Source organism: Osmerus mordax, chromosome 19 (genome assembly GCF_038355195.1).
Source record: "Osmerus mordax isolate fOsmMor3 chromosome 19, fOsmMor3.pri, whole genome shotgun sequence".
Classification (NCBI taxonomy): domain Eukaryota; kingdom Metazoa; phylum Chordata; class Actinopteri; order Osmeriformes; family Osmeridae; genus Osmerus; species Osmerus mordax.
In genome coordinates this window covers 1,240,701-1,255,056 of record NC_090068.1, presented here as the reverse complement: position 1 = coordinate 1,255,056, position 14,356 = coordinate 1,240,701, and the positions used below count along the sequence as shown (strand labels likewise).

Below are 14,356 nucleotides of genomic sequence, written 5' to 3'. Positions count from 1 at the left end.
GAGACATTACATTGGAAATGTCCTTAGCAATTAGCCAAGCATGCATGTTTCAAATATTCACCAAAAATCTACTTTTCATCTCACAGTCAACCTTTTCTCAGATTTGTGTACTAAACATTCTCAAGAGTCTTCATATGAACTTGTGATTGAATCAGAGTATCAGTTTTTGACTGGCGGATGTGTAAAGCATTATTTTAGCGTTAGCGATAAATTCGATTTGCTTTATATCAATCATTTTTGGAGATATGAAGTTGCCTTTGCACATGGTAACATGTTATAGTGTCTTCCACCGATATACCAAGTTTAGTGTTGACATCTCAAAGATTTGCTGAGATTTGACCCAAATTGCTGTTTGGTTGCTTTGTTGCCAATTTTCATTAGCTCTACATTTACATTTACATTTAGTCATTTAGCAGACGCTCTTATACAGAGCGACTTACAGTAAGTACAGGGACATTCCCCCCGAAGCAAGTAGGGTGAAGTGCCTTGCCCAAGGACACAACATCATTTGGCACGGCTGGGAATCGAACTGGTAACCTTCAGATTACTAGCCTGACTCCCTCACCACTCAGCCATCTGACTCCCCTCTACCCAGCTCTACCAGACAAACGGTTTTGAAAATCAAATATATAAAGAATTTTTGAGTGAGGGTTGCTCTGACGATGATGGTTGCCAATTCTGGGGAAGATTGGAAAAAAATTGTAGGAGGAGTAGGCTTTCAAAGGTTTTTGAGAAAACCGGAAATGGCGGAAAATCTATATAACCTGAAATTGACATCATAGGGTTGAACTCGTCTTTATTCAGGGAATCCAATGGTACCTAATTTTTGAAAATCAGAGTGGTCTAATGGGATACATGAAACTTGGTGTAGGTATAGAAGGAACTGTCCTTAATGAGTGTACCAAATTTCACAAAAAGTTATCGAAGGGTTCTAGGGGCTGGCATTGACTCCCATGGAACTAGAATAATAATAAATATAGCTGCAAGCAGCAATGAGGTGGCCAAGCAGTCATATGACCCATAAAACATTTTAGACATCATTAGAACAGGGTTCCGAGTCCCTATACCAAGTTTGGTGTGAATCCATAAAAGATTAGCTGAGATACGGCCCAATTTCCTGTTTGATCCTGAACTTGGTGAGAATAAAGAGGGGCCTGTCCTTAATGAGTGTGCCAAATTTCACAAAAAGTGACCATACGGTTCTAGGGGCTGCCATAGACTCCAATGGGAGAGGAAGATTATTAATAAGAAGAAGAAGAAGAAGAAGAAAGGTAGAAACATTTAAGTGGCTTCGCTGCTTCGCGGCTTGGCCACCAAATATAGCTGCAAGCAGAAATGAGGTGGCCAAGCAGTCATATGACTGAGAAAACATTTTAGACATCCTTAGAACAGTCCATATACCAAGTTTGGTGTGAATCCATCAAAGATTTGCTGAGATACGGCCCAATTTCCTGTTTGATGGCTTAACTTCACATTTTGATTGGCTGTAACGGGAAAACGTTTTTGAAAATCAAAAAACCATGTGATGGGCGTTGTGAGGCTTGGTCTGAAGATAATCTCTGCCAAATGTGGTGAAGATTGGAAAACATTTGTAGGAGGAGTAGAGAAAACGTGTTTTTTCTGTAATTCAAAGTGGCGGCCAGATCAATTCGGCTGTTATCACAAATTATCATGTGTCACACATGGGATGTCCCAAGATATCATGAGACAAAGGAATCATTTAATAAAAGGCAAACAAATCAACAGTTATTGGCCAAAACACATTTTTGCATCCTGCGGCCACGCCCAGTGATCACATGACACCAAATTGTTTGGACATCCTCAGATGAGGGTTCTGAGTCATCATACCAAGTTTGGTGTTGATTTCTCAAGGATTGGCTGAGATATGACCCAACTTCCTGTTTGATGTCTGTGCTGCCGATTTTGATTGGCTGTACCGGACAAACGGTTTTGAAAATCAAAAATCCTTTCAACATTTTTAGTGAGGGTTGCTGTGACGATGATGTGTGCCAATTCTGGGCAAGATTTGAAAAAAATTGGAGGAGAAGCGAAAAAACGTTTTTCCTTAAAATTAAAAATGGCGGAAAATCTAAATAACCGGAAATTGACGTCATAGGGTGTGTGGAACTCGTCTTGATCAAGGGAATCCAACGGTACCTCATTTTTGAAAATCGGTCATACCGTTCGAAAGTTACGTGTGTAAACACAAGTCCAACTTTGACCCGTTGGTGGCGCTAGAGTGCTCGAATGGGAGACATGAAACTTGGTCAAAATAAAGAGGGGACTGTCCTGAAAGAGTGTGCCAAATTTCACAACTTTTTACCATACGGTTCTAGGGGCTGCCATAGACTCCAATGGGAGAGGAAGATGATTAATAATAATAAGAAGAAGAAAAGGTAGAAAAACTTAAGTGGCTTCGCCGCTTCGCGTCATATTTTTACTGTTGATTGTTTTTTCTACAGGTACACTCTTACACTCTTGTGGGGAGTTTCATGTTGTGTTCAATTGTAACTTGTTTAACTGCATGCTCTTATGGTTCTTCCCTTTGGCACTTATTTGGCTTTCCACAATGTATGCTTCATGTTTTGGCTGCTCGCAATGTTTGGGGCTATCTCGTTGTTATGATCAGTGACCTATGCTCTTTTGTAAAGCTCTCTCTTGGAAGTCGCTTTGGATAAAAGCGTCTGTAAATGTAAATGTAAATATATATAAAGGGTAGATGTCTCGTCCGCGTTGCTCATTTTCAATTTGCAAAATTTTCTACCGATTTTTAAATGGTTTGGTTTGGTTCTATTTTATAAAAAACAAACAAACATAGTTATTCATAAGTATGCAGTGGCATAACGACATCTTTGACGTTGATAACAAACCAAACCTTTAAAAAATCGGTTGAAAATTGAGCATGTTTTGGTCATTTAAAAAGTACACGTAGCACCAACACAATGTTATGGGTGAGCGAGTTGACTGTAGCAAGATGGCTGCCATGTGCGGACATTCTAGACTCCGCCGTAAGACATCTAGTCTTTATATATATGTATATATAAAGACTATATATATATATATATCTATGGTGAGCAGGCCCGTAACGGAAATACATGAGGCCCCCCCGCAGAATAAGCCTGAGAGCCCCCCCCCCCCCCCTCCCCCACCACATATGTAACGGATTATGTAATACAAATACCGACGGGACAAACAGGACCCCGACGCGATCAACTGAACTTTTTGGAACATTCTGAAGAGCCGTGTAATAAATGCAAGATATCAAAACTCAAGCTTGTCTTGTGAGGGAAATTTATTAAATAAGAAAAAAACGCTCAAACGGTTTGCAGGTGAATAGCCTACACATGTGCGCGTCTTTTAGCAAATCTGTGTGCAAAGTCTTTTACCACACTCTTTACATCTAAACTGTGCGCACATTCATTTTTTATGCTAAGGATGGCCAGACCTGACAGCCTCACTTGTGACATGGAACTTCTGAGATATTTTTTTATCAGTTTCAGCTTGGAAAATGACCTTTCAGCGCTTGCGACAGTCACGGGTATTGTCAGAAATAATTTGATGGCCGTGGCTACATCAGGCACACTTGATAGTATGGAGTTGTGTTTTATTATTAGCGTGTTCGCTAAATCATAAATGGAGCAATTTTTTGTTGTGTGAATCTTGTAGAAAGCAATGACTGTACGTTTTACACGATCATGTATATAACTGAAATACAATGACTTATTGTAACTTTGATTATGTTTTTTGTATGTTTAAATAGTCAAACACAATCGCTGCAACTGCACGATACTACTGTCGCATACGTTATCATGTTTGCTAATAATGTCAGTTATGTAATATATTTTATAATTAAGCACTTTTTCTACTTTCTCTTTTTTTTGTAGTTTCACTCCATTTCAATGTTGTCAGCTTGATAGGAAGTCAATAAAGGAGCAAGGCTAATTTTCCTGGCTCTTGGAAAGGAGGCTCTGTTAACGCTAGGAAGCACAACACAGACAGAGCAGTACAGCTGTCAAAGTATAGGCTAACGTTAGCTACGTGGTACAGTAATGTTAGCTATAGAAAACAGTACAATACCTGTCTTTTCTGGCAGATGAGTGCATCCTTCACCGGCTGGTCGAAAAAGACATTTGTAATTTTGGGAAGTTTGGCATTTAATTCAGAAATTTTCTGTTTTGAATGCCGCTTTTGGGCACCGCTTTTAAATGTGCGTTTCATTTTTCCTACGCTACGCTACAGTTAGCTACCTATTTGCAGCGGGCTCGCCGGTCTGTGTGACCATCTGACCTACTTCGTCATGTCACTTACCTAGCTAACAAAGAAAGCACAATTAAATATACTTTCCTTTATTTTTATATCAACTCTGGAAACACAGACAAGACAATAAGACATCCCATGTAATTCAAATTGGATAAAAAAATTAAAAAAACGGGGGGCCTGACACGCGAGGCCCCCCATCCCTGCGAGGCCCCCCCGCGGTGCGGGGGCTGCGGGGGTAATCTTTACGGGCCTGATGGTGAGCACACCCAAATATGAATATATTGTGGTATTATGTTTGACTTTTGATTTGAATTGGGTTAGGCTTCAAGCTGTGGTCCAATTCTGTCTTCCAGCTAATACATACCACCTCTAGGCCTCTGTTTTCAAAACAAAATATAGGCGGAAATAGAAACTTTCACTTTCCTTGTGTTCAAGCTTCTATTACTCAACACCAGTAGGACTGACAGGGGTCCTGACAACAGGGGAAATAACTTCAGAGTGTCACCTTTCAAAAGAGACCATTTTTATGCAAGTACTCCAAATGGTTCAAGAACAGCTTTCAATTTACTTTGGGTATGCTGTTTAGGCGTTTTCAGGCAAATTTAACAGGATTCCTAAAGGGTGAAGGAGTGAGGAATATTAAATTAAATAATCTGCATATATAGGTAGTAATTAAGTTAGGGTGACCAGACGTCCTCTTTTACCCAGACATGTCCTCTTTTCGAGACCTAAAAAATGCGTCCGGCAGGGATTCCAAATTTGTCCGGGATTTTGCCTCGTTGGATATTTGTCTTTCTCTGGGTCTTTCACAAACTATTACGCCCTTACAAGTTTTGGAAAGGGTATCTCCCTTTCCAAAAATCAAATCTGGTCACCCTAAAGTAAGTGTAGTTGTATGAGTGCAATTTTCATATTGCTAACAGAGCAACTGCCTGTTCTTGATAGATAGATGGATACTTTATTAATCCCAAGGGAAATTTAGTAATTTCTTACAAAAGTGCTTACATTGTTCTTCTCTAGTTCTTTTCTCTGGTTCAAAAACTTTGCTCCACCTACTGTTCTGGCGGTGAATTGTTTTCAGCTCCCGCAGCCTTCAGAGTACTTTTATTCAACGAATCTGTCGGACTCCGTTTGTCTGTCTGTCTGGAACGGAGTCGGAGTAGTATAATTCGGCCTTAAGGCCGCAATATACTTCCGACTCCGTTTACGGATGGACAGGCTTACGGATACGGACAGATACGGACGGATAGACTGCATTTATGGTTCTCAGTAGGCTGTGGGTGCTGAAAACAATTCACCGCCAGAAGAGTAGGTGGCGCAACGGTTTTTTGTAAGTCGAGTGTTTATTTACCTAGGTTATCGAGAAGTCAGAGCAAATTTACAAAGTTTTTGGACATTCCAAAAACTGATTATTCATTAGGATCTGCATCAACGCCTCAAAATTGTTAAAAACAATGTAAAACATTGTTGGGGGGGTCAGGTGGCTGAGCCGTTAGGGAATCGGGCAAGGTAATCGGAAGGTTGCCAGTTCGATTCCCGGTCGTGCAAAATGATGTTGTGTCCTTGGGTAAGGCACTTCACCTTACTTGCCTTGGGGGGAATGTCTCTGTACTTACCGTAAGTCACTCTGGATAAGAGCGTCTTACAGTAAGTACAGAGATTTAGTCATTTAGTCAAATTGTCAACCAGGCTACTATTTTAAACATGACAATTTCGTATTTTTACACGTTTTCAATACAATGTCAAGAAATATAGACGGAAACTTACTCTCTGTTCGAACTCCAAGCTTAAGTGAGCCGAGGCAAAATAGGTATGAAATTAAAGTCATGGTAGATGTCAAATTAGGATATCCCTGCTGAGAAGGAATACTTAATTCAATACTATTTTCACCACCGTACCCTTCATCCTTCTCAAACAGGTGCAGGCCAATAAATAAGTCAACGGGAGGTGGCCGTTCTAGATATATGGAGAGTTTACGCGCCACCGAGCCGTGACGTTGCCAAATAGACTTCTTCTTCTTCTAGGTGCATTCGACATCGACCGGCGAGAGTTGCAGCTTGCAGTCGGAGAGGAATTAAAAACGCCTCCTTAAAGTCGGACATTCCTGCTACTCGTGGTTTGCTGCTTTGACGTCAGTCATGGCCAATCAAGCCATACTTTATCGCTGAGGAACTGCATGGTTGAGAATGTAGGCTAATTGTTTTCGCATTAGAACTTGCACGAACCAGTGCACTGAAATTTGTCATTTTATATATTGGGCTATGTTAAACTCTTTCTCCAACCTGCAGATTGATAATACAACCAGAACTCAATTAAACGTAGTCTTTCCATTAGTGAAGAGGCGGACTAAAACCCTTTCTTCAACAAATATTTAATTAAATTAAACTGTTTGGTCCGGATTTGAGCATTGGCGAAACTGAAGGTGTCAGAATAAATACAAAACGCGTCAAAGTGGCCGTGTGTGAGTCTGGACAATCATGAAATAGCTGTGTCCTCATTAGAACCCGTGCAGTTGCTCTTGAGAAAATGCGCTCGGTAACACATCCGACTGTTCTCGAATCGATCTCACTGTACTTTGATGGATACGTCACAGTGACCTAGCCTCGACGTTGTCTCAAGTCGGACAAAAAGTCTAACCAGAATGCACTGCTTCAAGTCAGTCTTGAAGGCTGCAGCCGGCTGAAGTCGAACACACCTACTAACACCCCCCCCACACACACACTGCAAGGCACCTGGTCTATTATTATATTTGATAAATTTTTTAATATGTTCTTAATAAGTTGAACTCTACGCACAGACCCATAGCTGTAGGTTACTTTGGTGACAAACTGACTGACGCACGGAAGTTTTTCAAAGTTTCTCGATGGTGGTAAACAACACAAAACAGATGCCCCCAGCAAATATGACAGTGTCAACATATTATAGGGGTAACACCCCTATAATATGTAAAGTTTTTACAACCCTGTGCTTGTAGGGAAGACCGGGTGTAAAACAAACTATAACAATATTATATTTGATTTAGTAATCATAAGATTGAAGATAAAATCACAAGACTTTTATGAGATTACATTTTATTTTCTCAGACAATATGTGATGCATTTTCCCTTGATAATTTCAAACCAAACTACTAGCTGAACAATGCCTGACATGGTTTGGGGTGGTTGTCCCACATCTTTAAAAGGTTTTACGAACATCCCAATTCACACTTTTAATTTTTGACTAATTTTACAGAAATTACGTTTTGAAGTTTATTAGGCAGTGGAAAAGAAAGACTGACAGAGATGTGCCTGCCAATGCTTAAAAAACCAGTAGTCAGTCAGATCTGTTGTGAAGGCACATGGGATCTGATACTGTAAATAACTGCAGAAGCTGAGAGACCAGGGTTCCAGTAATCTTCCCAGCGTAGGGTGAGCGACAACGTTTTCTCTGAGATGCAGGAGGAACTGTTGGCTGACAATTTGACTCAGACAGCAGACCTGTGTTGCAGACTGACTCCACGTGAGGTAAGCCTATTACAGGTTAGCCACTGGAGACCAGAGTAAAATTGTCAACTAGCATAAGTGCCAGGAATTTTTTTTTGTGTCTACAGTATGTACTCACTTTGTTTTAAGTCAGAAAGTTTGCATGTCAACTAGCAGGAATATATGACATAATATACCCACAAACATGGGATGAGAAGAAGATGACTGGTTTACCTTCTTTATAAAATCTGCCTGTCTTCAGCCTGTCAGTGAAGAGTCCAGAGCCAACCAGCCTAATACTGGCCTCAAGTTTATTTCAAGAAACCTCTTGAAGCATAACGGAGGTGTGTCCTCTGTTTTTGTTTTTTTGTAACTCCTCTAATTGTTACAACATACCCCAGCATGTGTAGTGCCAACCTGATAGTGGAGTAGGTTGTATCAAAGGAACATCATGTATTTGATATCAACTCAAGGGGTCATATTGTTGCAGATTGGTTCCATTTGAAGTAAACAAATGTGGGTACTTTGTATTAAAGTTTGAGAACTTTAGCTCAATAATTCAGTGAACAGGTGCCAAAGCAAATACCCAGTCTCCCCCTACCTATCAGGGGTGCGTTTCCCGATAACGATGGATCGTAGCAACGATTGAGCAAAAAACGAAACCATTGATATTTCTTACATGCGTTTCCCAAACATGCTCGTAAGGAGTAGGCTAATCTATGCGCTTTCAAGAGCTACGAATTTTCAAGAAACACTTTAAGTACAATGTCTTTGGGAACAGCCCGTAAAACTAAGATTCGTTGTACGATGGATTCTACGATCAATTTAGGCTTACAACGTTTTCGGGAAACGCAGCCCAGGTTTGTAGCCAGGGCTGGTCATAGCTGATAGTTGCAAGTATATTTTTAGTGCATTCCTGGAAAAGCAACATATTTTTACTGGCCCTACATCAGTACCTTCCATGAACATTTAGTAAGGCTATGATGACATATACAAAGAAATACACAAACGTATAGTATAAATGAGTATTATTAGTATCCCTATGTAGTTGCAGACTCAGGGGGAGACAGGGAGACACCCCTCCCCCCAATTGTTGAGATTACCTTTAATTGACCTACACTCTCCCCCCCGCCCAATAATGGCATGCCTGCCAATTGTAGCGTATAGTGCCCCCACCCACCCCACCTCACCCCCCAATGGTTGAAGTGAATCCTACGCCTTTATTCATAAGAAACATTTGTACTGTATATATTCCATAAACATTGACCAAAACTGTCTCCAATGCATTCAATGACACAACCTTACATTAGAAACAGTCCCAACATGACCATCACTATATCACTATAATTCTGTGGCAGGTTTAGCTTTTGGTAGATCATTGTCAGAGCCACTTTTGAGCTTAGTGAGGTTTACTGGGTTCTGGCTACTGGTGGGAGTCTCAGCCTTGAGACGAGAGAATCCCTCCATCTCGCCCTGATAGGCTGGATTGACCTGGTCCCTAAAGTGGTGAGTGTCATATTTGCGGATGCTCAGGGAGTCAGAATTTTGGATTGTCTGCTTCTCTTGCCGACAGCAACTGTCGTGACATAAGAGTAAAGACAGAGGACAAGTCATTGTAGTACGTTTGGTCACATGTTACAGAATGCTAGTCAACAAAGTCAGTGTAGAAGGTCCATCTATAACACTCACCAGTCGTAAATTAGCATAGCTAGAAGTAGTAGCAGCAGCAAGGCCACAGCCACACACAGGATTGAAATTATGACTATCATGGATGCCCACCTTCCTACAAGGCTGTCATTTATAGTGCTTGGGTCTTTCACTGGAGAAGAACACAAGTTGTTATTTTAATTTTCAAATGTATGCTGAGTTGATAAAAAAATTATACTTGGCTTGATATTATAGATGCATGGAATAGATTCAGTTTGTAAACAAAATAATTGTCAATATATCAACTTTTTCCCTTACTATAGTACAGAGGGATGTCGTCAGACCACTGACTCTCTGCCAGAACAGTCCCATTTGATGGATTGATAAGGAGATACTTGAATCTGGAAGCAAAACATAACAATTGAAAAACAATTCTTAGTTTCAGGTTATACTTCCTTCCAAGGTGGAGGCACTAGGATAAAAGAAGGGGGGATATTACCTGGCAGTTGAACCAACAGGTAACTCTCCATTGCAGTTGATGGTGGAGCAGCTTCCCTCAGCTCCAACTCTAAAGTAGCCTGTTGCAGAGGTGGGGGGGCAGGGAAAGTCCATCTTAACACCAACCAAGGTTAGGAAATAGTTTTTGGAAGAGTTGGAAGAGAAGGCTGTTGGATATGGAGACAGGCTGACAATGTCTGGATTTGTCTTGTCGGCATCGAAATTGGTTATTCCTATGGTAGAAATGTGTTGAATGTGAATTAATTGTGCATTGTAAGTGTACATTACAACATTGAAATTCTTTAATCGTGTTCTAAAGGTATTTAACTCCAAATTGATATTTAATTTATTTATTGGTTGTCCATTAGTGCAACATTGCAATTTAATCTCAATACTGTTCTGAATTCATCCCTGGAAAAAAGGATTTTCAAGAAATACCTTCATTTATTGCCGACACCAACCATATTTCACACTGAACAGAATTGCAGAGCAAACTGGTTACGTTGTCAAAGTAACAGCTTGGTTGTGTCAGTGTGGCTGTGTTTGTGGTCAATTTCCCAGAAAGGCCGTAAGGTGTTAATATAGGAGTATAGTCCACCAATTCAACTGCAGAGGAACAAATGAGAAATGTTTACAGGAAACTCAGTAGTAGATTTTGGTCAAATATACCATTAAATATTCCTCAAATACATAACTAACATACAGTATTTAAAAAACTGTGACAAGTTTTTATGACACATACTGAAAATCCATTCATTTTAAAATTGTTTCAGTCTACTAACTACATCCAGTTTGGTCACTATTTCTCAAATCCAACCCCACCTTGTTAATCCCTTTCATGTTTAACTCTATTATCCATCTATTGATTCAATTGTGTTCACATAATTCCTTTCTAGAACCTAGTGTACCTGTTGGGTTGAATAACAGGCCAGTTTCAATACTGGCTCAACCAGTGAGATTCTTTCTCATCGTATGTACCGTTTATTTGGGTGTGTCTCTGGTGAAGCCAATTGCGTAATTTTCAAGTTCAAACCCATCCCTCAGAATTGATTACAGCAGTTCTGTACCTAATTTCTTTGAAATTATTACTATAATGTTGTCATGTATTCTTTTGTACTGCATCAATTCATACAAAAGGGATTTATATGAGAAATCTTGTGAAACATACTTAACAGAAACACATAGATTAAAAAATATGTTTTATTTTTATTTGTAATTGGCTACATTTATTATAAATAAATTACTTCAGTTGCCTTTACATGAACACTGTGTTGTTTTAAATAGTTCCATATGAACATTGCAGGAATGCAATAATAAAATAAGCTGCTATCTCCTTCTCAAAGATATCCTTAATCATTCGGAATAAATACTTTTGACATCAACAGGGTAAAAATATCATAACAAATTGCTTATATTAAAATTGGTACTCACTTTTTCCCATGCCAGTCTGGATAGAAAGGCACAGTACCACGTAGGTTAATGACAGGAATGCCATTTCTTCACATGCACACTTCACAGCCTCACTGCTCTCAAGAAAGTCACTGGTCTTGTTAATGTTAAAATGTTAAATTATTCCCTACCCCATCCGGGGTTTTTTTTTGGTAGAGTGCATCACACTCAGGGAGTGTTGGGCTGAGAGGTGGATTTGGATAGTGCAGCTTTTGTGTACAGGTGCATTGCAGGCCTGGACAAGCCTACTCCTTTGACACATCTGTTTGATTTTGGGTGGTTCACACACATAAAAACTACCACCCATGATGACAAATGTCACCGTTCCCAAGTATTGACTTAATTCCTTAAGAGGAATATTTTTGCTACAAAAAGGAAATGGAAGAATTTTGCAATCGAATATTGCATTACTCCTGCACAACATATAAAACTAGAGAGGTTACAATTTCTGGGGAAATTGTAGGGTGTGCTTGCTTGCGTTGTTTGCACAGGGGTCCGTTTTTTAATGACATTTTAACAACTGATATTTCTGTATATTTTATATAAAAATGCATAGGGCCTACTTATTATTTATAAAGATTACATAGATTTAAAAGCATATTTTTTTTGCTGCTCATTTACAACTCAAAATACGAGTGGTCAGGGATGGGGGCTAAACGCACGTAAACGCCGTTTACGCACCTCCCGAAATTCGGAAATAGCGTTTATCCACCTCTAAATTGCAGAAATTGCGTTTATCCACCTCTAAATAGAGTTTATGCGCACATGTAAGTTCCCTGCGCCTCGTATTCTGCCGTTGGGATAATCCGAAATAAATTTGGTGTAATTTTAAAACACCAAAGACTAAATTTCATGTTGTTTAACATATAAACGCTGTAGTCTGAATCATTTCATCTGCGCTGTACCCACGTAGGAGGGGACGTTATTGTGACTTTGCATAACGTTCCCTAAAAGTTATCTAAATGTGATGAACGTCCCAAACCTTTACAGAACATTGGGGACGTTTTTAAAACGTTCTCATTTGGTTCTGTACGTACTTTTTTAAAGTTTCCTGTATGACTTTATGGAGACGTTCCATGTTCGTTATTTTGTGGTCACACCGCAAACATTACAAATATGACATTTGGGACTTTTAAAGAACGTCCCCATATAGTTCCCTGATAGTCACATGGGGACGTTCTGTGTATGACATTGGGGGAACGTTGTTTTGGTTATTTTATGGTCACATACAACTTTGGCTATATTCACGTGCGTCATACAATTTTAAACCAAAACGAGGCTATTAGGAGATGGACGGAAGATCTTGGTTGCTTTTTTATGGTAAGATGTGAAAGCTTACGGTAAATAGGTATATACTAATAACATGTGTCATCAGAACACATACTAAAATCAAAATAAGCATCGGCAAATGATTTCTTCTAATCTCTGTGCTCTATTTCAAACGTCGCAGATACGTCGGCTCATCGTCGGCTCATCACTGACTGTTTGAGCAAGAACGTTCCATAACGAGCAGCCAGAGACTCGCGAGTCAGAGGCGCTCAGTTTTTAAACCGTCATTTATCTTCACATTAGAAGGAGCAGTATTATTCGTTGTTAGGTAAGTAAATGGAAGTAGAAAAATATCAAAATGTTTTGCGATAACTATTGCTTGTAGCCTATGCCTACAACAATGTGTAAATTTACTGTAATGAGCTAGGTTTGAGTGAACTCTATGCTATAGCTAGAGCTAGCGCAAGGGACCCCAACCGGCTACAGTACAGTACAGTAAGCTAGCTCTCGACACACTGGTCAGAAATGTTAAAGGGATGTAGCTAGCTAATAGAGAAAAATAAACATATGCATGTTATGTCAAAGCGTTGTATTGTAATAAGTAACTAGGCATACATACACATAGGCTAACACATTCTGGTTAAACAGTGATGTTGGATGTTTTTTCTTCTAATTTCGGCACTCGGGGGGCGGCGGAGACCAATGGAAGACATTTACATTACATTTACATTTAGCAGACGCTCTTATCCAGAGCGACTTACAGTAAGTACAGGGACATTCCCCCGAGGCAAGTAGGGTGAAGTGCCTTGCCCAAGGACACAACGTCAGTTGGCATAACCGGGAATCGAACTGGCAACCTTCGGATTACTAGCCCGATTCCCTCACCGCTCAGCCACCTGACTCCCAAGACGCGGAACTGTAGGCAAAACTTATGTTTCTCTGTTCCGTTGTTCTCTCTTTTCTGTGTTGGAGTTCTTTTAAGAGCTTGATGGCATCAACATCCAGTCTGATAATAAAAGATCATTAACTTGAATTGTATCTCTTCATTTTAATACCCACACACGAAAATCCAGGTTGAATCAAGTAGCTACAGTACTGATAATAGCCCATGGTGGTCTCCTTATATTTCTATCAAAGTTGATGTAGCCTATACGTGTTCATTTTCTATAAAGATGAAGCAATATTGTTCCAATAGTAGTTCAGGTAACGGGATAAGGACCGAAAACACATTATAGGTTGGTCCCCTGAAGGTTTGATATGTCACTAAAAGGTTCTGCAAAGGTTAGCATTGATACAGAGGAAAGGTCCTATAATGGTTCCCTAAACGTTCCCAGAACGTCCTGAAAGGCCCCGAAATAACGTCCTCCTACCCTTTAAAGAACTCCACATTGAGACCAATATGGGACGTTCTGGGAAGGTTATAAGGCGACGTCCTTTACACCAACGGGAACGTTCTGGGAACGTACAGTTTCTAGCTGGGTAGGGTCTGTGACCCTCCAATCAATGCGTTGCGGCTGCGGCGGCGACACCAATCAGCATCCACGAAGTATGCACACACACGTAGTGGATTAGGGACAAACGGCTAGCCTACTATTATTAACGTTCTTTTAATTACGATGATGCAGATACAAGCCAACCTTACCGGTTCCATCCAAATAGGCCTAATGAAACGTAAAAATGAATAAATAAACAGGGTTGTCAAGCCTCTGTGAAGGGGCTGAAATGCGTGTGTCTCACGGTCCGGTCAATGCGTGGGGGGGGACGACGACACA

General features: G+C 40.1%; 1 protein-coding gene across 1 annotated transcript; it reads right to left on the bottom strand.

Moving 5' to 3' along the window:
* Positions 1-7,314: 7,314 nt before the first annotated feature.
* upk3b (uroplakin 3b) lies at positions 7,315-11,487 on the bottom strand. Its single transcript, XM_067257247.1, has 6 exons — positions 11,298-11,487; positions 10,305-10,472; positions 9,868-10,099; positions 9,687-9,769; positions 9,411-9,540; positions 7,315-9,297 (listed from the first exon to the last, which is right to left on the bottom strand). Exons 1-6 carry the CDS (start codon positions 11,359-11,361, stop codon positions 9,063-9,065), a joined length of 912 nt encoding a protein of 303 aa, XP_067113348.1. The 5' UTR covers positions 11,362-11,487; the 3' UTR covers positions 7,315-9,062.
* Between the last annotated feature and the right edge of the window lie 2,869 nt (positions 11,488-14,356).